The sequence below is a fragment of the Hylobates moloch genome, unplaced genomic scaffold (assembly GCF_009828535.3).
Source record: "Hylobates moloch isolate HMO894 unplaced genomic scaffold, HMol_V3 SCAFFOLD_8, whole genome shotgun sequence".
Taxonomy (NCBI): domain Eukaryota; kingdom Metazoa; phylum Chordata; class Mammalia; order Primates; family Hylobatidae; genus Hylobates; species Hylobates moloch.
The window spans coordinates 103875915-103899801 of NW_026652283.1; the positions used below are offsets into that span (position 1 = coordinate 103875915).

Below are 23887 nucleotides of genomic sequence, written 5' to 3' on the forward strand. Positions count from 1 at the left end.
CTCTTCCATTTCAGTATATCATTCCAGCCAGTAGTTCTAAAGAGTTTGCCTAAAGATAGTATCAAAGAGAACATACCTTTTGCAATGAAGGTTAACTGAGGTAGAAGGCAGAAATTACTAAGAAATGAGCTAGACTTTGGTCATCAAAGACCTTATCCTGTTTATATATAATTCCATGAATGTTTACATGAACGTATCATCCCAAGCCCTATGTAATTAGATGTAATTCATTATATAATTAGATAAAATGTATGAAATATACTATTTGCATTATTATACAATTATATCTTATTACACGTTATTTGTAACTACACTAATTACTGTATAATTAGATATAACTTATGATAAAAGCACATATGCATTAACATCCTACTATGTGCCTCCCTAGCACTATACAAAGCCCTAGTGATAAGGCTGTGACAAGAGAGACCTGCTCAGCCCTCCTGGAGTTTATAGCTGACATTAAACTAATGACTTGGTAACAATGACTTAATTTCAATTGTGTTAAGTGCTATGAAGGCGAACAACAGCAAATGTAAAAGAGGGGGACCTAACCTGGGGGTTCCAAAGGAAGGCTTCTCTGAGGAAATGGTATTTAATGAGTCCTTTTGAGTGTCTTTAATATCCTATGGATCCCTAGTTGTTTACATAGGGTTATGCAAAATAAATGTTAACAGAATGGATAGATTTCAATTTTTCCACGTAATTCTACATAGGCAATTTTATTCTGAGTCCTCTTGCCTTCCAGCCCCATCTTCAACTTTTGCCTGGAACACTACTCTCCCCTTCCTCATCTGGAAAATGCTAACACGTCTATAAAATCACATCTTCTATAAAAGCCTTCCATGAACGTGTCAGAGGGATCCGAGGCTCCTTCTCTGTGCCCATCAACCCCTTAGCTACAATTGTCACAGCACATGCCACACTGTTTCCTTGCTCATTCGTTCATCCACCCAACGAATATTTACCATTTACCTGTAATCGAGGAGCTTAGCTTTCAAATGCATTTTAAAACTTTTTTTTCCTTTCTTGCTCTCAGCCTTAAAACGTACTTAAAAACTTTTTGTTTCCCTCCCCTCCCACCAGACACTCTCTTGTACTACTAGCTTATCTAATTAGGCACTTACTTAGAAGTTCCAGGAGCTAATTTTTAAACAAACCGGGTATGGAGACCCAGCTGTGAAATCGCAGAGATTACCTCAAAATGGTTAGTCTACAACCGGGGCATTGCTGAAATGACGGCACGCTGCGTGCGCTCCAGGTGGACCGTGACTCAACATGGCCTCCGGAACAGAACACGCAGACCTTGCACCCAGCACCACTGCCACATGCTCCCACCCCTGCTCCACGCTCCCCTTTTTAAGCCCCTCTCCACAGCCTAAAGTTTGGAATGGTCTTTTAAAGACTTGAGCCTGGTCATTCCCCAAAGGCCAGAATTTAAATCCTTTTACCACACCTAGCTTCTCATGTTTTCTGCCTCCAAGCAGCTAGCAGCTGGACTTGAGCCAGTTACATCCCTATTATTGGACAGGCCTGGTTCTCTGTATTTTCTAGGCACTGGGATACAGCATTGGAAAGAAAACACACACAAAACTTTCATTTCTATATCCTGGAGCCTGTCTCATGGAAGGCACTTAATAAATGTCTGATGAATGAATGAGGAAACATGTAGATCCTCCACGGTTGGCAGATTATAACAACAGGGAACAGAGGGCCGCTTTTTGGGTGTATGAGGGAACCTACTCTGTGTGATCCAATACAGTAATGAACTTTATGGCAGGTTTCATAATTCATTTTAGCTATCACATGTGGCACACAGAGTGTCCTGTTTTTGTTATTGTCTTGGGTTTGTTATTTTGTTCTTTGGGATCAATACTGCAGCAAACCCCTAAAACAGAAGCAACTATCAGGGTGAGGAAAGCTAAAAATATTCTCCAAAGAGAGCATCATGTTCATGTGTATCCACTCCAATTAAAAACAATGTGGTTTTAAATGGCCTTGGTCAAATAAAATCATTAAGCTCATTTAAAGTATTTAATAGAAGTTCTAAAATTAAGTGCAGACATCCATCTTCCTGATTGCAAAACTTTTTGTGACTGAACATTCTGCTTGCTGTCTGCCAGGAAAACCCAGCCCAGCAGCCGAACGCTGTCATGGAGATGAGGGCCTCCCTCTCTTCAGAGGCTAGCAAAACAAAGGCAGATGAGAAAAATGGACAAAATTAGCCCTGAGGGACTGAGGGGGCTAGTGGAGTTTAAACTCTTAAAAGACTGCTTTAAATAGAAGGCTACCAATGTGACCTTCAGCAAGCATTTCCTCTGCGCCCTTGTGGAGAAGACACGCCATCACGGCTGTGCCAGGCCTCGCCCTGGGGCCTTCTGCAGGACAGGCTGGATTGTGGCCCCCAAAGGTTGGCTTAGGGATAGGAAGTTTCCACCCATCAAAGGCAAAATGTAGAGAACAAGGACAAAGCTGCATCTGGGAACATGCCCATGTGTGGGTTCTGCCTGCTAACTATCCCTTCTTGGGAAAAGACTGACTGCCTTGTAAATGCTTCCTTTTTAAATTTTTTGTCGCAGAGATGTCATCTCTTTTATGAAATGATCAAGACAATATGTTTTTTAAAAATATGCCCCTATCTGTTAGTTTTAAATTTGGTGGCCTATGAAACCCCCACTCTAGACCATAACACACCACTGCTTCAGACCTTCTGTCTAAGTGTGGCTGAAGCAGTGGGGTGTTTTTTTTAAACAGGAAAAAGATTTGAATCCCAGCTCTAGCAAAGGCTAGCTGTGTGTCCTTGGCCAAGTTCCTTAACTACTCAGACCCTCTGTTACCTCATCTATAAAATGTGGGTCACGGAACCTACCTTGCAGAGCTATTGTGAGAAATAAAAGCACTATGGGTAAAAAAAAAAAAAAAAATGCCCAAATGCCCAGTGTACAGAAGGCACCCAACAAGGGTAGTTTTCTTCTTCCCTCTACCCCACACTTGGACGTACAAACACTGGAGACCTCTCACTCCACGTAAGCCAGCCCTAACAAGAAATCAGTGCCATTATTGGGTTCACTGCTTTTATGTCTGTATTTGGCATGGGACTGGGTTCAAACTTGTGGATTTGCTTTCATTTTACAGATAGGCTAAGGCCAAGAGAAGTCAACGGACACAGCCAGGAGAAGTAGAAATGGTCTGAGAATCCAAGTGTTTGGTTTCTGACCTAAAATGCTTTCTCTCTATGACTCACACTGTTGGTTCCTTCTCAGCCATGAGATCCCACCTGACCCCCATCACATCAGGCCCTCTTGACCCCAGTGGAATAGAATACCCCTAAATTATTCTTTATTAGACCATTCTGTTTATTGTTTTCCAAATCTGAATTATCATCTGTCCCTTGAGTGAGACACTAAATTCCATGAGGAACTTTGTCATGTTCACTGTTGTATCTCTAGCACCCGGCATAGGGCCTGAAACTTAGTAGGTGTTCAACAAATATATGCTTAAGGATGAATGATTGGTGAATATGGTTGTCAGAAGAGACTTGCCCACCAAACTAGGGAATAATAGAAGACAGTATGTAACCAAATGCAAGTTCTGGTAGGCTCTCCCTTTTGCAAGGTGACTTTGTCACTTCTCCGCTTAGGAGGTGAAGTTTATTTCTTCATCCATAGAATCCAAGCTTAGTCATGTAATTTGTTTGGCCAAGGGAATATTAGCAAATGTGATGCAAGCAGGGGTGAGAAGTGTTTGAGCATGGTGATTGTCTTCTCTTACTGATGGGAACCCATCCACCATGTGAAGAAGCCTAGGCTAGGCTAATGGTGAGCAACAACATGGGGAGAGGATCTGGTCATCCTGCCAAGGCCCCAGACATGTGAGTGAGACCATCCTAGACCACCTGGCCCAAGCCAAGTCAGCCAAGACAAGAAGACCTGTCCAGAATTATAATGAATAATAAATGTCTATTGTTTTAAGACATTAAGCATTTGAGTCATTTGTTAAGCAGAAGAAGCTCACTGATACAACAGCATAGAATATGTTCCAGAAACCTATCCAAGGTGTGATGCCAGGTATTTCTGGACGTAGCTCAATTACCTGGCTATTTCTGATTTCTCTGACTTTGGATGATGGGAAAGTGGGAGTTGAGTGTGAAAGGAAGGGTGGAGGAATGACCAGACATGGCTTAAAGCTTCTAAGCCATGGAGCCCTGGGCAGGTGGACATGAACTTCTTTCAGCAGTGTGGAAGTGGAGCAGCAGACACAGGCCCATAGCCCAGCAAAACCAGCTGGCTTGCCACTTTTGGCATGACAGCTTTGGGACACCAGCTTCTGAGTTTTAGAAGTTGTAAGAATAACATCATCAAGGGCCAAATCTGGTCCACTGCTTTTGTAAACAAAGTTTTATTGAAACATAGCCATTCCCATTTTTGTACATATTATCTACAGCACCTTTCATGCTACAATGACAGAGTTGAATAATGGCAGCAAAGACCACATGGCCCTCAAAGCCTAAAATATTTACTATCTGGCTCTTTGCAGAAGCAATTTGGCAACCTCTGTACTAGGGTAATACAGGGAGGCTCCATGGAGTAGTAGGGTCTTAACGTGAGCCTTGAAGGAAAGAGGCAGTGTTATTTTGGTAGAAAAGAATGGAGAACTGCAGAAAGAACACTACAAGAAGAGTACTAAGATTATAATTGATGTTACGTCACTGTGTGCAAAAGTCATTATAATAACTTAATGATAAAACAAACAATAGGCTGGGAGTGGTGGCTCACGCCTGTAATCCCAGTATTTTGGGAGGCCTAGGTGGGTGAATCACCTGAAGTTGGGAGTTTGAGACGAGCCTGACCAACATGGAGAAACCCTGTCTCTACTAAAAATACAAAATTAGCTGGGCGTGGTGGCACATGCTTGTAAAGCCTGTAATCCCAGGTACTGGGGAGGCTGAGGCAGGAGAATCGCTTGAACCCGGGAGGCAGAAGTTGCAGTGAGCCTAGATGGCGCCACTGCACTCCAGCCTGGGCAACAAGAGTGAAACTCCATCTCAAAAAAAACAAAACAAAATGAAACAATAATTAAGCATGTATGTGCCACTTAGTACCTATCACTTACTATGTGCTAGGTACTATTCTATATGCTTTATACATAGTAAAAATATTTTATCCTCACAACGATACCATGAGGTAGGTAATATCACCCCCATTTTTCCAGATGAGAAAAGAGAGAGTTGCACCAAGCTAGTAAGTAGTCTAGCTAGAATTCAAATCCCAGCACTCTCACTCTAGACTTCACATTCCTCAAAAGCTATAAAAATTGAAATGTAAAATACGATTAAGGCCAAAAACTTGCATTAAATTTTAGCTATGAGCAATAAGACTGTTTTCCAAAGACATTATTTTATTTTGTCCTATTATTTTCTTTGTAATATTGCTTTATTATTTTATAATGTTAAACATTCTTGGCTAACCACACTGCACATTCATTTTGTGTACTCTTCGTCCCCTACACAAAAACTGCCATCGCTCAGCTGGAAACCCCCTAAACGGGGCATCCCTACCATGTGTCTAGTGGTTATGCTGCCATGGTAATGCTGCGTCAATACAGTAGCCACTGACCATTCATTCCCAGAGATGGACCACACTCATTTGTTTAATTCTAACCACCATCATATGGCTGCAGCAGAGGCTGAGACTGTCACCCAGTCCCTAGGAGGACGGAAAGTTCTCTTCCCCAAATAATAGTCGATTAGGTCATCCTGGTTATGACAGGCAGAAGCCACTGTAGGCATTACTTCTTGAAGATATACCAGGCTCTGTTTGGGAGTCCTACTTCTGAGCAGAGGTTCTCAGCTTACAGTAATAAACTTTGATTTCCAGCCAATGGTTGGGCCAGTTTCTACAGGTCAACCAGGGGCCTATGGTGCATCTGCTGGTATCCTAAAATGATACCACACACAGGGCCCATAATAAATATCAAATTAAATACAGGCAGAATTCAAGAAGAAAAGTTGCTTCTGGATTCACTACCTTATTATATCACAAGGGAGAGATTCCTAATAGATAGTTTCCAAAAGGATTTACTTTTTACAGACTACTAGACAATAATCTTTTCTAGGGGGTATTTTGGCAATCTGATTCAAAAGCCTTAAAAATATACAAAGCTACTGATCTAAAAATTCCACTTATACTAATTTATCCTAAGGAAAATTTTATCCTAAGAAAATTTTCAGAGATACACTTAAAGGTCATACATTAAAGTGTTATTTATAATCGAAAAAAACTGTAAGCACCTTAATTAATTAGTTAAATAAATTATGACATAACCATAAACTACTATATTAATTGTATAACCATAAAAACTATGCAGTTGCTTAAGTTTGGGTCATAGAATATTATTAAAGATTAAGTTAAAACCAGTTTACAACACAAAATTCCATTTTTCTGAAACAATAACAATATGCATATACTTATAGAAAAGCTGAGTTTTAAAGGGGTTCTCTCCCAGGGTAGAATCATGGTTGTTTTAATTTTCTATTTTTATACAATAAATTCTATACTGTATTGATAATTTTTTTAAATGACAATAAAATTATATTTAATTTGTTTACAGTTATATTTCTTTTTCTTTGGCTGTGACATTTTACCGTTACCTCCTCATGTTTCTCAGTTCTGTGAATTTTGTCACTGTATTTTCCCAGCAAGCTTAAATGTAGACCAGGTCTTTCTCAATGACTAGGGAGAAGAGCAATCCACCCACAATATAAAAATTATCAAATTCAACTGGCTGCCGAACTCACCTGACCTTATTGGGTTTATAGCTCTGTTAAAAAGATACACCATAATATGACTCTGTATCACTTAACTGAGTTTATCAAAGTTGTTTGTGCCGGTATGGGTTTTGTTTTTGTTGGGGTTTTTCCTAAAAAAGAGTCAGAATCCCAAACTAAGGTCAGAGAACTCACTGACTATGAGCTGATTAAAGCAGTTTGTGCTATACAGTTCGTGAAACAGCTTTATATGCAGCTCCTAGTATGTGCCACAGAGACACGTTGGGTAATGATGAGAGCAGGTAAGCTGAATTACAGCATACCTCACTCAGATTTCTGGACATGAGATGACTTAACATTTTTCAGAAATAAAGAAGTATCTTTTCATTTACTTTTCAAATAAACATTAGAAAATCATTTATTTATATATTGCACAACAAGTGGACAAAATGAACTAGCTATTCCATTGAAACCTTTCCAAATCTCAGGATAAATTTAAGTAGGTTCAGCTAGGGGTTACTAATAATAAAGCAATAATTGAAAGAACAAATGTCTTGCTTTTTAGTCAGCTGCCAACTGGTTGCCCATATAACTTTCCTGACTACCATGTCAGAATCTACTGGAAAAAAGAGAATTGCCATAAAATAGCACAATCCCAGAGGCAGAGAGATGTTCCTAAGCCTTTAATGAATTTCCCAAAACTGGCCTTATTATATTAATAAACCATAACAAATATGTTTATTTAAATGATTTGAAAAGAAGGGAAAAACTCACAAAATTACTTTGAGGGGCTGAGTGACATTTATGCATTTGTTCAATCTTTTTTTTTTTTTTTGAGACAGAATCTCACTCTGTCATCAGGCTGGAGTGCAGTGGCGTGATCTCGGCTCACTGCAACCTCTGCCTCCCAGTTTCAAGCAATTCTCCTGCCTCAGCCTCCCAAGTAGCTGGGACTACAGGCAAGTGCCACCACACCCAGCTAATTTTTGTACTTTTAGTAGAGATGGGGTTTCACCATTTTGGCCAGAATGGTCTCGATCTCTTGACTTTGTGATCCGCCTGCCTCGACCTCCTCAAGTGCTGGGATTACAGGCGTGATCCACTGCACCCGGCCGCATTTGTTCAATCTTTAAGCACCCACTATATGCCAGACTGTGTATGACATGCTGGGCAGTGTAGCTAGGGTCCCCAACCACTTTGTGTTCATAGGCAATCAGACATGCAGTACAATGGTCTAATTACAAAAATGACACCCATTCCCCCTGGCCTCTCCATATCTATATCACTTATTACTTTGAAGCTCTGCCCATTAAGAAATTGAGTGGGGCTGGACGCAGTGGCTCACACCTGTATTCCCAGCAATTTGGGAGGCCAAGGTGGGAGGAATTCGAGATTAGCCTGGGCAACATACGTGAGACCCCCATCTCTACAAAAAAGATTTTTCAAGTTGACAGATTAGTTTTATTTTATTTAAAAGAAGAACAAAAGTTGAGTTGATGTTCCTACCTACTGAGTCTAGGCTGACCTTACGACTTGCTTTGGCCAATAGTGTGGCAGAAGTGGTAATGAGATGCTTCTTAGCCTAAGCCTCTGGAGACCTTATGTGCTTTTGTTCTGTCTTCTGGAACCCTGCCTCTGCGAACAAGCCAGGACCAGCCTGATGGGAATAAGGGATCACATGGAGGAGAGCTGAGTCTCCCCAGCCCACAGTCAGCACCCCTAGAAGCAGAGCCAACTAGCTAACCTACAACTGCCCAGAGATAAATGGTGGAGCCTAGCCAAGTCCAGATGAACCATGCAGATGAGTCTGGCTGAAACTGCTGATCCACAGAATTGCAGGCTAAATAAAGAATTGTTGTCTTAAGCCATTTAGTTTTAGGATGGTTTGTTATACAACAGTGCGTAACCAATATATACAGTTAAGTGCTAACTCTGATAAGCCAAATATAAAATGCCATGGAGTATCTGTAACATTATTCCAACATGTTAACAAGTACAAATGAATCATACAATTTAGATGTATAAACAACAGATCTAAACAACCATCCAGAGAGGACTTAAAGAAGTTATATATCTAGGGAAGGGCTAATTCAAGACAGCCATAGTTCCTTTGAGAAATTTTTTATGGATGAGTTAGTCGTATTTGCCTTTGAAGTCATTGTTTCTTTTCTTTCCTGAAAAAAAGAAGAAGCTCTTTCCCTCAATTAAGACTGTTGGACTTGATAACAATTGTCTTGCTTGATTCAAAGCAGCCATATACTACTCTCTGACACATGTTCAGCCTCCAGTATTCTGTAGGCAGGAATTTTAAATCCAGCTCCCCTGAATTTATGACACACATACAGTAGCAAGTCCCTACAGGCTGAAAATCAAACTGTAATTCAAAGGCCACAGAGCTGAGGAAAGCAGCCAGCAGACAAATCCCAGTTTCAACCTTGGATTCCCTGCAAGTTGATTCAGTGGACTGTCAGTCATATTCAAAAATAAAATAAAACTACAGACACCAGACGGCATGTTCTAAAGAGAAAAAGAATGATGCTTTTCAAGATTCTTCCAACCAGTTCTTTGTTTTTTGTTTGTTCGGTTTTTGAGACAAAGTCTCGCTCTATTGTCCAGGTTGGAGTGCAGTGGTGTGATCTTGGCTGGCTGCAACCTCTGCTTCCCGGTTTCAAGTGATTCTCATGTCTCAGCCACCTGAGTAGCTGGGACTAGATGCACCAGCCACCCATGCCTGGCTAATTTTTGTATTTTTAGTAGAGATGAGGTTTTGTCATGTTGGCCAGGCTGGCCTCAAACTCCTAACCTCAAGTGATTGCCCACCTTGACCTCCCAAAGTGCTGGGATTACAGGTGTGAGCCATCACACCTGGCCTAGCCAGTTCTGATTATCTAAAAGGAATTATTATGTGGGGGTATCTTATGGGCCTAAGAACCTTTGACCCTAATCAGTCATTTGCAGAAGTTTCGGAATTTTAAACCAAAGATACATAAGGAAGTAATAAAAACCACTGAATATAACTGAATTCGCCACATTGATGGGAGGTGATGTTACACATCCAGCACATTTTTGGAACTGGGTAGGTCACCTCCAGAAAGCACACAAAGAATGAGAGTTCATCAGGCACAGAGGTGTGAATACTCACCTTACATCCCTCACAGGCGCTGACCCCATAGTGGTACCCTGATGATTTGTCCTGGCAGACGAAGCAGGGTTTGTACACTCGAGGGGGAGGAAGTGGAGATGGGGGGCTTGGGACGAGTTCCTCAGAGCTGGTGCTCTGTGTTTCAATCGCTATAATAGAGATGGGGTAGAGGGAGAAAAAAGAGAAAATGTATTTTAGTTCATTACTTTTTTCAACAGTGAATTCATATGCTTCTTCCCCAAATTCAGCAATAACACTAGCAGGAATGAGCTCATAAAAACAGCTGTCATTGTAGGCCCAGTAGTGGTGACACTGACATTGATGTGGTGCTCTATGGTTTACAAAGCAGTCTGATACATCTCTCACTTGTAGTCCACAGTTCACACAGCACTGTGAGGGCCGTGGTTTTTATCACAATTTTACCCATAACAGAAACAGAAACTCAGAGGAAGGAAGCGACTTGTCTAACTAAGACCAACAGAGCAGTGGTAGAGCCAAGACACAAATTCAGATAATCATACTACAAACCCCAGTAGCTTCTGATTCATGTAGAATCTCAAACGACTTGACCTTGTTGCTCACTTAACCAAAAGTAAATTTTCTTTGGGCTGGGCGCAGTAGCTCACACCTGTAATCCTAGCACTTTGGGAGGCTGAGGCAGGGGGATCACCTGAGGTCAGGAGTTTGAGACCAGCCTGGCCAGCATGGTGAAACCCCATCTCTACTAAAAATACAAAAATTAGCAAGGTGTGGTGGTGTGCACCTGTAATCCCAGCTACTCAGGAGGCTGAGGCAGGAGAATTGCTTGAACCCAGGAGGCAGAGGTTGCAGTGAGCTGAAATCGTGCGACTGAACTCCAGCCTGGGCAACAGAGCAAGACTACGTCTCAAAAAATAAATAAATACATAAATAAAAATTTTAAAATTTTCCTTTGGACAAATGAAGAAAATGCCCAAATTATTCATTCAACAAGTGTACTGGGAGGGTCTTTAGCATGATGCAGCCATAACTGATCTTCATTAATAACAATATGGGTAAGACCCTTGCTACTCAAAGAAGGCTCCTTGGGCCAACATGCATCAGCATCACTTAAGATCTTATTAGAAAAATAGTACCAGGTCCCAGCTCAGGCCTGTGGAATCTGAATCTGCATTTTGATGAAATCACCAGATGACTAAATGTACAATTAATGTTTGAGAAGCAGTAGGTTAAAACTAATGATGACACAGAGTGGTGCGATTCACTTTTAAGTCATGTTACTCTTTATTCTAGATTAAAAAAAATAATCCTCCATCCTGTTATCTAACCACCCAAATTCCATGGGAAATGGGAGTTCACAAAATATAAGAACGGGGTGTTCTCCTACCCCTAATTCTCCAGGATTGTACTCAGAATCAAAGCAAGAACTGGCTGTACTTCTATCAAGGTAAATATGCTCATAAAATAAGATGGAAATCAGGAAGGGGAATTAAAAGTGGTTAATGTTCCAGAATCTTCTAGTCTCCAAATTGCTTTTCAATACACAGTATATTTCCCAGAATATAAAGTTTCCAGTTGCCCTACTGCTTATAATCTCCCAGAGTAGATATTCTCCTGACTGGATTATCCTGCAGGCAAGCTTTTAGCAAGTCAGGTCGACTCTACTCACTAAACTTATTGTTAATCCATCCCCACATCACTATCCTGCTACCACACCATGCTAGTAATCCACCATCGCCTCTCACAACTGCTGCAATAGCTTCTTCATTGGTCACTTCATGCCCCTTCTTCCTACCTAGTGTCTATTCTTCAAACAAGCAGACAAGATAGTTGTTCAAATGTTAAAATCCATCTGTTTCACTTGCCTATCTAAAGCCCTCCAACAGTCACCAATTAGATCAAAGTCAAACTCCTTAGTATGTTCTACAAGGCTTTTCATCACACGGCCTTTTAGCAGCATCATTTCCTTCAGTGAGTCCCCTAATTTATTGAGTTCTATATAATCGGCATCTATTCTGTCTTCTGAATAGGCCAAGTTCTCATACCAACTGAGGCTATTGCGATAACTATTTGTCCTTTCTGGATATTCTTAGACCTTTAAATATCTGGTTGTTTTTCATTTCTTAGATCACAAAGCAAATGTTACCTTCCCAGAGATGATTTCTCTCATTAAAATGCCCCTCTCCATTCCTGGTCACTCTGTCTCACTATTTTATTTCCATAAAACCCTAACCAGTGTTCAAATTTTAGATGTTTGCATATCATTTTATATTCTACATTTGCCACCCCCCATACTCTGAATATTGAGTTTCATAAGGCAAAGAAACTCACCTGCATTGTATACATCTGTGTTCCAGGACTAGTAGAGGTCCTGGCACATGGCAGATAATCAATAAGTATTTGTTGAATTAGTGCATGAACTTTTTCCTTTTCCTTTTTCTTCCTCATTTTGAGCACTAAGAGTCCCTATAAGTTGTTAAATGATAAAATTAGAAACCAAATAGCTCTTACACTCCTTTGCCTCCTTAAAAAGTAATTAATTAGCCCTTTGGAACAGAATCAACTATAATGATAGTATTTTCATAATTCAGAAGAATCTTGGAATGAATTCATTTGAATAGTGCAGGTCCTAGTAGATAAATCTATTATAGTCTTTACTGGTTAGAACCGAGGTTATCTGGGATGAATATATCAATCTTGAGTACATTATTTCTGGCGGATAGGAAGCCCTTACTTTGAATAAGTTGGCACAGTGGTAGCAACTGTTTTATAGAAGGGCTGGCATCTGAGATGTCACTAAAGCTTATCAGCTATCAAGCAGTAGATGCAAAAGCATTCTTCACACGGAACTAATCAGCTTCACTGAAAGTGAATTAACAAGAAAACACTGCCTGTTAAAATTACAAAACAATGTATCACTCTCTGTTAAAAATCTAAGAAAAAATACACACAGAATCACCCACAATCTTTTCATTCAGAGAAATTCACTGTGTACGACCTTCCAGAATTTTTTTCTATGCACATAAATGTTTTGGGTTTGTCTACTAAGGTGTAATTATACTGACACTGCTGAGGACTCTGTTTAACCTATGATGTCATGAATTTATTTCCTTGTCGATAAATATTTCTCATAGAAAACACTCCACTGTGATGAACAACTATGTAGCTAATCTCACCACATCTTTATTTCCTTCAAATATACTACGGAAGTGTAATTATGAGTTCAAAAGTTATTTTTAAAATATTTTGTTTTTAATGCATGTTGATAAACTGACTTCTAGAAAGGCTGTGTGGATTTACACTCCTGATATCAACGTAAGTGACCCCTTCCCGAGATGCCTCTCAAACGTTTTGGAGTGGTTTGATTTGTGTGCTTCTACTTCCATCCATGTGCTTCAACAACTGACAGAGTCATGTCATCACCACTATGATCAATCTCGCATTGAGTTGTTCACAGAAGGAAGGTGGGGAGCGGTGTGTTTTAAGGTCCTACTCGTTCGTGTAGAACAGCTAATCTGGCTTGTCTAGGAAAGTTGTAAATAGAATTCTGGTAGGGCTGGAATCAGCTGTCAGAGCTATGCCCTGAATTTCAAAAGTGGGTAGTAATTTCCATAAATATGCCACTTCAAACACATGCACTGAAGGGAGTCCAGCATTTCATCTTCCCAAAGAAAGGAAACAAAAACGTGCATAATTTAATACCCAAGAAACTTGGGGCAAAGCACACAAAAAACGGGAAGTCTACTGGATGTTAAAGATCCCAAAACATTTTACAAAGATTGGATCTTTTCCTATGGATAAGAGTCATTTATAACAAATGAATGAATCCAGAAGGCTTTTCCTGAACAGTTGCCATGAATGAAAATGTTCTATTGTAAGTAATCAATAGTGAGAGCCCTGCACTTTTATTTAGGTTGTGGTGATTTCACCAATAATTCTAGGAACTTTCTCATATAAGTACAATAGATTCTCAGACTGTTCATGTGTTCAATCATTTGTTTGGCTGAGTGACATAACATGCCAGGCGTTGTGTTATACACTATGGGCAGTGATAGTACATAATCCCTTATCCTTGACAAATTTGGCCTAATAGAAAATAAACCAACAATGATAATACAGTGGGTTCCAAACTTGGCTGCACACTAGAACCAGCTGGGGAGCTTTTTAACGTCCTAATGACCAAGTTGTATCCCAGATCTATTATGCCAGAATGTCTGAGAATGGAGCTAGGAATTGCCATTTTTTAAAAATATTCCCTTTTAGCCGACTGTAAGATTTAGAACAGAAAAACAAAACAAAAAATAAAAATAATAAAAAGTATTCCCAGGCGAATCCAAACTGAAGTAGTTTGGGAACCACTAATATAATGTCAGAGTGAACTATAGGCCTTATTTATCCCAGGAGAAATCAAGGGAGCCTTCCAAGAGGAAGTGACTGGGCTATGTTTTTAATGATAAATTGGTTCTTTCTACTGTTTTTATAATTTGAATCTTGCAAATGCCATAAATGAGCATAATTTGAATGCTACAAATGCCACAAAAACAGAAAGGGAAAAACGTTACGTACGATCCCAAAAAAAAAAATCATCTTTGGAAAAATTTTCCCACTGGTAGTAAAAAATTAAGTATTTGACTATATATATATATATATATATAGTCAAATATCATCCTCAGAATTGCTGGTCAGTGGTCTTTTATTTCCTCTATGTGGCCTGTAACACTGAGAACAATGCAAGGCAAAAAAAAAAAAAAAATCAGTGGTCTAGTCTGTCAGATCACCAAAGCTAGCCTCAGGCGAACATGCCAAGACAAATTCTAGAATTACAACCAGGATATGGCATCAATATAAAAGATTTGTACTTTAATGCAATCTCTTACCTTTTTGGTAAGGTAGCAAAAACATACTTTGGCAAAGTTTATCAGAGTTCCTTTTCTTTTTTTGCCTTCCTCCAGCCCCCAAGAAAGTCAGTGGGAAACAAGCAGGGGGACAGCCCATGGCTTTCCTTTTACCAGTCATTTTTGCTATTTAAGGTAGATACAGAGTGCTCAGCCATTGATCTGTTCACTGTCATCCTGCTTAAATCAATAATCTATTAGTCCCTTTAAATTAGAGTGAGATTCATCAAATGCCCTTGAGAGGCCTCAAACATTTTGTTCCTTATTGCAGGCAAGCACAATCAGTCTATGGAATGATAAAATTTTTGCTTGAAAACTCTGCCGGCTCAGCAGACAATGTGTTCTGTATTAGCTCATTCAGCGACCTCAGGCAGGCCAAAAAAGCAGTTTTTAGACTTCCTGGGGGGGAAAGAGGCTTGTGTCATTCAATAAAACAACTACACTGCAGCCATCCTGATGTGATTTCAGTTTGGAGAAGCAGTCTTTGAGGAATAATTCAGATCTGCTTTTTGTCTCCTGCTTTTATTTATTTCCTTGCCTACTTACAGACTCAGTTCTGTTTGCTGATTGAATGCCCAACAAGCAGCAGGCTCCAATGTGGCATCCAAACTGCTAACCAGATGGGCTGCCCTGCTTCGTCAGGGAATGGGCGAGTCAGAGGAACTTCTGCTACTCGGGTGAGATGGATGCTTGGCTCTGTAGGTCCCCGCCCAGAGCACAGTCAGCACCAGTGATGCTGAGCGGGCTGCTCTGAACTGCACACGAGTGGAGACAGTGAGCCTCAGGGAAGATGAGAATGAACCAAACCTGCAGCATGGTCATCAGAAACTGCTAGCCCCTATTTTAGACATCTCCACCCCCACAACATACAGATAACTATCACTAAGGAAAACAAAGCTAGAATCCCCTTCCTTATACAATAATTAGTCACGGGACTCATTTGCCTTTAAATCAATGTTCCTCGAAGTGTGGCCTGCAGCAGGAGAATTCTTGAGGTTAGGGAGAAGGACATTTGCTTTAAATTCGTGTTTTTCAGACTATCAATGCTGAAACACCATTTCTTAGTCTTTCCCTCAATCCCTCATGGATTGATCAAATTCAATACAAATGAATCTCCAGGAAATAGGAGTTAAGGAAAAACAAAGACGTCCAAAGCACGAGCTCCAACTCTTTTAAAAAAATTAGATTTAACGGACATAAAATTACCCTGTCAAATTGCTGCAAAAGTTTCGAAACACTTGCTCTCAATGTCTGAACTTCTCTCATTGTGGACGGGCACAGGTCTCCGGATTGCATTTTGAGAAACAGTCCTCTAAAATGACTTCAAACTCAGAGGTTGTTTGCAGACAAAACAAAAACAAAGCCAAACAAAATCTCCACCGACTGGGATGGTACAAAAGCAGAATTCCCGAGTTCCCACTGACGAAGCTTTCTTAAACACTGCCACAGCTCTTGGGTTGATTCATTCCCAAAAGAAAAGAAATTAACATTGCTGCCTGTTAAGAGGACTTGGCACTTACGAATTTAACTCACCTGAGAAAACACAGTATCAATGTCCTTGTTGTTACAACACACCTGAGTGTCATTTAAACACACAGAAAGTCTTCGACAATAGCTCCCTTTACAATTCCTTACATGCTTGGCATTTTTCTAAAGGTTAGATTAAGTAGCAGATAACATTTTTAACAGAGCTCAGTATGCTTTTTTTTTTCTTTGTGAGAGCTAATTTACGGCTGGCTAAACCATGTTGACAGATTTCAGGATTTTAGGTTGGGCCTGATTACAGGCAGGCAAGCATCATGCATTAGAAAAGCCTAGCCTATTTACTAGAACCTTCTATGATTAAGACAGTATTTTAATGCACTCTCTGGGCAGCTGAGCTTTAAAAGAAAAAGGAGTTATAAAGCAAAAGACATTTCCTGCATGGCCCCAGGGGAATTTTGAGCCCAGAGCTCCGAATCCCGGTGGAAGGGAGTAATTTCAGCTAATTAAGGGAGAAGAGCAAAGTTGCATTTGGTCAAAATGTTCATTTGGACTTCATTTTTGTTGGCACCAAAGAGAGCCTATCTGGATTTTTTTCTCCCTTTTTCTGTGGATTCACTGCAGGACTGCAAAGCCTACAGCTCACATACATTAGGGAGAGAGTCAAAGGAAACGCCAAAGTTCAACTAAAGTACATGTAATTGGAACCAGATTCTCCACTATTTGCGTGTGCGCATGCGTGTATGAACTCGTGTGTAGACATTTTATTAAAATATAATTTACATGCATCCAAACATTTGGGGCACGGGAAGACTCCATACTGTCACTCACTTAATTTTTATGTCGCCTTTTCAGGAGAAGATCTGCTTTTAATCATCTTTCAGGAGAAACGGTTTCCACACACATGGGTTTTGCAAATCTGTGAATCGCATCCTGAAATTAGGTAATTGCCAAACAAGAAAAACTCTGCTTTGAAATCTTGCCTTACTCTGCTGCTGGCTTTGTTATTATTAAGCAGCTCCAAGATTAGTCCCGGGTTTGGGGTGGCTAGAGAGGGAGGAGGATGGGGAGTGAAGGAAAATATCATTGTGGGGCTTTGGCAGTCTTGACTCAGTAACCTGCCCGTGACCCTAAAGAAGTGTGTGTTTGCCTGGGTCACCAGGGATCCTGGCCGAGGGCTGGAGCTGGGTTGCGAGAAACTCTGTTATTCTGACCACACATGCAACAGGTGCTGAACATAGGCAGGAGACAAAAGGAAGGGCTGGGGGAAAGACTTTGGTTTTGAGTCTTTAATAAAGCCTTGCTCAGCAAAGTATGGTCCTGGACCAGCAGCATCAGCATCACCTGTAAACTTGTAAAAATGCAGAATCTTGGCCAGGCACAGTGGCTCATGCCTGTAATCCCAGAACTTAATCCGAGGCAGGAAGATCACCTGATGCCGGGAGTTCAAGACCAGCCTGACCAACATGGAGAAACCCCGTCTCTACTAAAAATACAAAATTAGCTGGGCGTGATGGTGCATGCCTGTAATCCCAGCTACTTGGGAGGCTGAGGCAGGAGAATTGCTTGAACCTGGGAGGCGGAGGTTGCAGTGAGCCGAGATCGTGCCATTGCACCCCAGCCTGCGCAACAAAAGCGAAACTCTGTCTCAAAAAAAAAAAAAAAAAAAAGCAGAATCTTGGCCCCACCCCAGAAATGCAGAATCAGAATAGGCATCCTAACAAGACCCCTTGATCATTTTTACACACATTGAGACACCCTAACATAAAAAAATGTCTTTTTATTGTCCTAACCTTCCTGCAGTCCTATTTTGCTGAGTTAATTTAGCATCAGAACTCTGTCAACTTGCCCTTTGCACAGGTCCTTACTAAATACTCCACCTTGTTAAGTACTTAATGCATTAAGATCTTCAGGCTGTGTATGTTTATGCTCACCATAAACCAGAAGTCTTCGTTCACTCTCACAGAATTTTGGCCGTGGCTTTTAGCTGGCAGTGTGTTCAAAGTTGTACCAGAAGAGCCTGAACTAATAGTAATTACTATTTACTGAGTGCCTACTGTGTTAGGGACAATGCAAAGTGCTTAATAGACATTAGTTCATTTACTCCTTCCCCCATACCATGAGGAGAAGAGGGAGAACTGAGCACCTTAGAATTAGGAAATTTAAAACACAACAATGATTTCAGCCTTTATAAATGAGATTTAAATGACTTAATGTGTTTACTATTATCTCACCAAACCCCCCAGTTTTTTAAATTCTCATTTTCCATCTCCCTGATTTGTTTCCTAGGCTAGGAAGGCCACAGGGTTTGGTCTGGTGAGGCCTACTTACTCAAATTTGAGAACTGCAGAACTTTGTAATTCTCTTGCTTTTAACTCATGGTTATAACTTTCCAAACACTGATTCAAGATATGGTTAAATTTGACAAGATAGTTTGGGCCTTAGAAAGAGTAAGGCTGAGGACCCACTAATCACTCTGTGTTGTAGCTACACCTGTCTGGGCTCATGGCCAGCAATAGAAGTTATTCCTGGGACTGGCTTCTACCATGGGAAGTGCTGTCATATTTTCATAAGGTACCATGACACATTCAACACCAACATTTCATTTTTATAATATATACCACAAGGAATATATTCAAAAATATCTCATAGGTTGTTTTGAATGACGTTTTAAACACGATTTCTATCACTATTTTCTAGGACATACTAAGATAGCTTATGCCAGCGTTCGAATAAATCCTCTCTTACAGTCACTTAACAGGTCGACACATCTAACTGCTTATTAATGATCTGAACGTGGAGGCATCAGAAATGAAACTGCATTAAGTGAACAAATGCTAGAATAGGTCTCGGGAGTCATGTGTAGATGAAGCTAATTGCTTTGCAATATTGAGGTCCCCTGAAGAGTTTCTCTCAACATCAAGTGACTCAGTTCCATATTTCACTTCTATCGGGATTCCTGTAATATTTACAAAAGGACTGTCACACTAATAAATTATATTATTTTATCTGATCAAATTTCCTGCACACAGAGTAGATTAAAACAGGAGCATTAACACGTATATCATTTCAGATATACACATTCACATTCATTTCAGATATACACACACATTCTTTGCTTATGTACCATATACCTAATTTGAAAACCACGTTGGTAACAGCCTGACAGAAAACTAAAAGGGAAATACTTGGAAGACAACAATGAAATTATGCTTTGTCACATATCTTGCCACTCCTCTAAGATCTAAGGAAGTTCAAGTATGATCGATTACACTAGAATTTAGCCCAAACCCTCTTTTTGTCAATAAAATAATGCTTGGCTTACTCAGAATTTTGCTGCAAAAAATTTTTTCTGTTTTGTTTCTTACAGGTATGCACCATATGAACAGCCTCAAAATAACTTTGAAACTGATTTAATCCTCACTGTGTGGGTTTTCTTGGTTCCTAAAAAGAAAGAAAATGCCATGAGCCTGCATAAAATTGTGTGGAGGAGGTGATGGGAAAGTGGTAAGCTTTGCTGCCAGGTGGACCTGAATTTCAATCTCTCTTCTGCCATTTACTAATGGCCACGGAGTTTTATTTCTCTGAGCCCTAGTGTTTCTTTGCTGAAAATGCAGATAATCCTGATTTCTCTTGGTAAACCAGAGATGTTTGCAATTTACCTGACACATAGTAAGTGCTCAATAAATGATAACCAACCCCCCACCTCCACTTTTCCCCTCCTCCCACAAACACATTTCCCTTCCACCTTCCTTAATCTAGGGCAAGGTTTTTATTTTTTTTTTCTGAGATGGAGTTTTGCTCTTGTTGCCCAAGCTGGCATGGGCGGCCATGCCATGACATGATCTCAGCTCACCGCAACCTCCACCTCCTGGGTTCTAGAGATTCTCCTGCCTCAGTCTCCCAAGTAGTTGGAATTAACAGATGCGCGCCACCACACCCAGCTAATTTGTTGTATTTTTAGTGGAAACTGGGTTTCACCATGTTAGCCAGGCTGGTCTTGAACTCCTGACCTCAGGTGATCCCCCTCCTTGGCCTCCCAAAGTGCTGGGATTACAGGCGTGAGCCACCGCGCCGGGCCGGGCAGGGGTTTTTAGCCAGCACCACTTTGTCTATCACGGGACATTCTGCAACATCAGGAGACATTTCTGGCTGTCACAGTTAGGGGCTGCTCCTGGCATCTAGTAGGTAGAGGCCAGGGACGCTACAAAACCAGAAGTTTGAGACCAGCCTAGCCAACATGGTGAAACCCCATCTCTACTAAAAATACAAAAAAAAAAAAATTTGTGGTGGCGGGCACCTGTAATCCCAGTTACTCAGGAGGCTGGGGCAGGAGAATTGCTTGAACCCAGGAGGTGGAGGTTGCAGTGAGCTGAGATTGCATCATTGCACTCCAGCCTGGGCAACGGAGCAGGACTCCGTCTTAAAAAAAAAAAAAAAGAAAAGAGAGAGAGAGAGAGATTGCTAGTCTAGTCTTACTACTTCTTTCTGACAGGCAAGAAGAAACCAGAGGTATAGTGTGGTTAGGTAACTTGTTCAAGGCCATACAGCTGGTAAATAAAGAGCATGGATTTGAACTTAAATGGTCTTAAGTTCAAGGGAATGGGTCTGACCCCCATGTTGAGAGAAGACTATGACATCCCCTCTCAGGACTGTGCAGAACTCCTGTCACAAGCAGCTGTCCCTGGCAGGAAGTTTTAGAGTATGCAGGGTATGTCTAAGTCAGACAGACAGATAGACACACAGTTATCCCAGCATAAAGAACAAAAGTAAAACTGGAAAACTCAAAAGAAAGAAGTTAAGGAGACAGAAATAATGCCCTGTTTTCTTTCCAGTCAGAGCAATAAAATAGGAAAGTCCCCCAGAAGCAAACACAGGAATTAGAAGGCACACACAGACACACCCACTAACCCCTTCTGCATCTTCCCTGCTGAGAACTGGGCCCTCAGCAGGGAGAATGGCAGCAGCTAAGACCAAGATCCCAAAGGCCTCTGGCGGCAGTCCAACGGTGTGTGGCTCAACACTGTCAGGAGCAGTCACTCAGGCCAAATGGAGTCTGCACAACCACCAGCTCCAGGGCTCTTTGGGGAGGCAGAGGAGGAGGGGACTCAGAGCCCCCAGCCCCTATGCAGGTTCTCCTTCCCTCACGTGAAGGCCACATATACTCCCTTAACCAAAATTTACTTGGCACAATAATGAACCCAATATCCAGAATTGGTTGTGCAACAGCTTTTCTGTCACTGTCTATAGAATTAGCATGCCCCAAATGAGGGGCTGAATGACTCTCTTCCCAAGATGTCTGGGGATTGGGGGGATGGAGGGGGTTGGGAGGAGTAACTAGAAGCAGACACTGAACATCCTTACTGTGCCCTCTAGTTGGCTAATATATAATGCATCAGTTCAAAGGATGCACTTGATATTTCATTTGAAAAGATTCTCAGCTGGGCACAGTGGCTCACGCCTATAATCTCAGCACTTTGGGAGGCCAAGACGGGCGGATCCCCTGAGGTTGGGAGTTTGAGACCAGCCTGACCAACATGAAGAAACCCTATCTCTACTAAAAACACAAAATTAGCTGGGTGTGGTGGTGCATGCCTGTAATCCCAGCTATTTGGGAGGCTGAGGCAGGAGAATTGCTTGAACCCGGGAGGCAGAGATTGCGGTGAGCCGAGATCACGCCACTGCACTCCAGCCTGGGCAACAAGAGCTAAACTCTGTCTCAAAAAACAAAAAGAAACAAAAGATTCTCAAGTTTCTATACAGAACTGTTCAAACTACAGGAATGCTACATTGTTGGTTATTTTTTTCTTTCAGAGCAGTGATTCCTAGGTATGAGAAAGCTAAGAGTTTCAAAGTGCTTTAGCATTATTTCTTTTAAAAAAATGTTAAGAAAATCTTGAAAAACTAATTCAAAGACATTTTCACCAAACTTCCAACTGAGAGCAGTCCGCCAAGGTTCAGGTCTTTTTTGGATATTCCCAAAACTTGTCCACCTTTATAGACAAGTTGTCTCAGGGATATGGTTGGAAGTATGAACTCGGGAGTCGGCCTTCCTGGATTCAAACCCTCATATTCCTACTTACTGGCTGAGTGACTTTTGGAAAGTTACTTAACCTCTCTGAGCCTCGATATCTGCTAGTATAAAATGATAGTATATTCTTCATTGCATCATTGTGAGCATTAAATAACATCATTGTAAATTACTTTACACAACGCCTGCCACATAATAGTGTTACACAAGCAGTTATTATCATTATTGTATCATGCTTATGCTGATGAATCTCAATGCTATTCACCTTCCCTTCTTTCGCCTGTCTTGATTTGGTGACCTTCACTTGCATTTTCCCTCTCAAAGTATTTTTCCCTTCTGATGTACCTAAGAGATTCTCTACAAGCTAATGCGAGGAAAGCAAGTCATGTCAGTTTTCCCTCTCTCAACTGTCCTTTCCTTCCCAGGCCCACAGGCATTAATCCGAAGTCTCCTCGTACGTTTTCCTGGCCGATCCCAAATCCAGCCTGCCTAGCCACCTCAGAAATGGCTTCTTTAAACCTTCTTTACCACAGCAATCTCTCATTCGAGAGCCTTCAATTGCTGTTCAAAACCCAAAGTCCCAAACCATTGCACTGACCAAGGTGGGTCGGGGAACAGAAGGCAGTGATTATCAGTCAGCAACATCAGCTGCTGACAAATATTTATTGAGCACCTGCCAGGGAAAAGACCCCTTGATAAATGCTTGTTTATAAAGAAGTTAGAATACACTGTCCCCTGCCCACGCAAACAGACAACTGAAAATGCCACAAGGCAAACATGGCCCCAGCTAGAAAAAGGATCTGATGGGGGTCAGAGGCTGTCATGAGTGGGTGTGTTACCAGCACACACAAAGATGTCGGCGGCCTTGCCTTTAAATACTCAGGGCTGAAAGAATGTCCAGTACATATCAAAAGTTCAGTGTTGGTTGAAAACAGAAATGAATGAAAAAAATGAAATCTGCATACAAATCCTTACATGTGATGTGAAATAAATACTTTCAGCCAGTTCAGCAGAATCTGCCAACAGCACACTTTATATGGCGGGGGACAACTTGAGGTGTGTTTTCACACACATTACCCCATTTGCTACCTCCTGACAAAATTGTGAAGAGCAAGGATTATTAATATGATCAGTTGTTTTTTTCTTTTTTTATCTCCATTATTCACATGAGGAAACTGAAGCTTAGAGAAGTTAAATGACTTGGCCAAGGTCACACAGTTAGGAAATAAATTGAAAATGAGTTCACCCCCTGAATCCACATACAAGATTAGTGTAAATGAGAAACCAAGTACATATTTTCATTCCTAACAGTCCTACTCATTTTTTTTTTTTTTTTTTTTTTTGAGACAGAATCTGGCTCTGTCACCCAGGTTGGAGTGCAGTGGCACAATCTCGGCTCACTGCCAGCTCCGCCTCCCGGGTTCACACCATTCTCCTGCCTCAGCCTCCCAAATAGCTGGGACTACAGGCGCCTGCCACCATGCCTGGCTAATTTTTTGTATTTTTAGTAGAGACAGGGTTTCACCGTGTTAGCCAGGATGGTCTCAACTCCTGACCTCGCGATCTGCCCGTGTCGGCCTCCCAAAGTGATG

The 23887-nt window shown here is 41.1% G+C and overlaps 1 protein-coding gene across 5 annotated transcripts in view; it reads right to left on the minus strand.

Annotated features, from left to right (window-relative positions):
- The window catches only part of RARB (retinoic acid receptor beta), a 776321-nt gene that overhangs the window by 125952 nt on the left and 626482 nt on the right, over window positions 1-23887 (minus strand). For all 5 annotated transcript variants that reach the window (XM_058441891.1, XM_058441890.1, XM_058441894.1 and 2 more), the window contains one exon: window positions 9909-10057. In XM_058441891.1, coding sequence (XP_058297874.1) covers window positions 9909-10057 — 149 coding nt within the window. The remainder of the gene's footprint in view (window positions 1-9908; window positions 10058-23887) is intronic.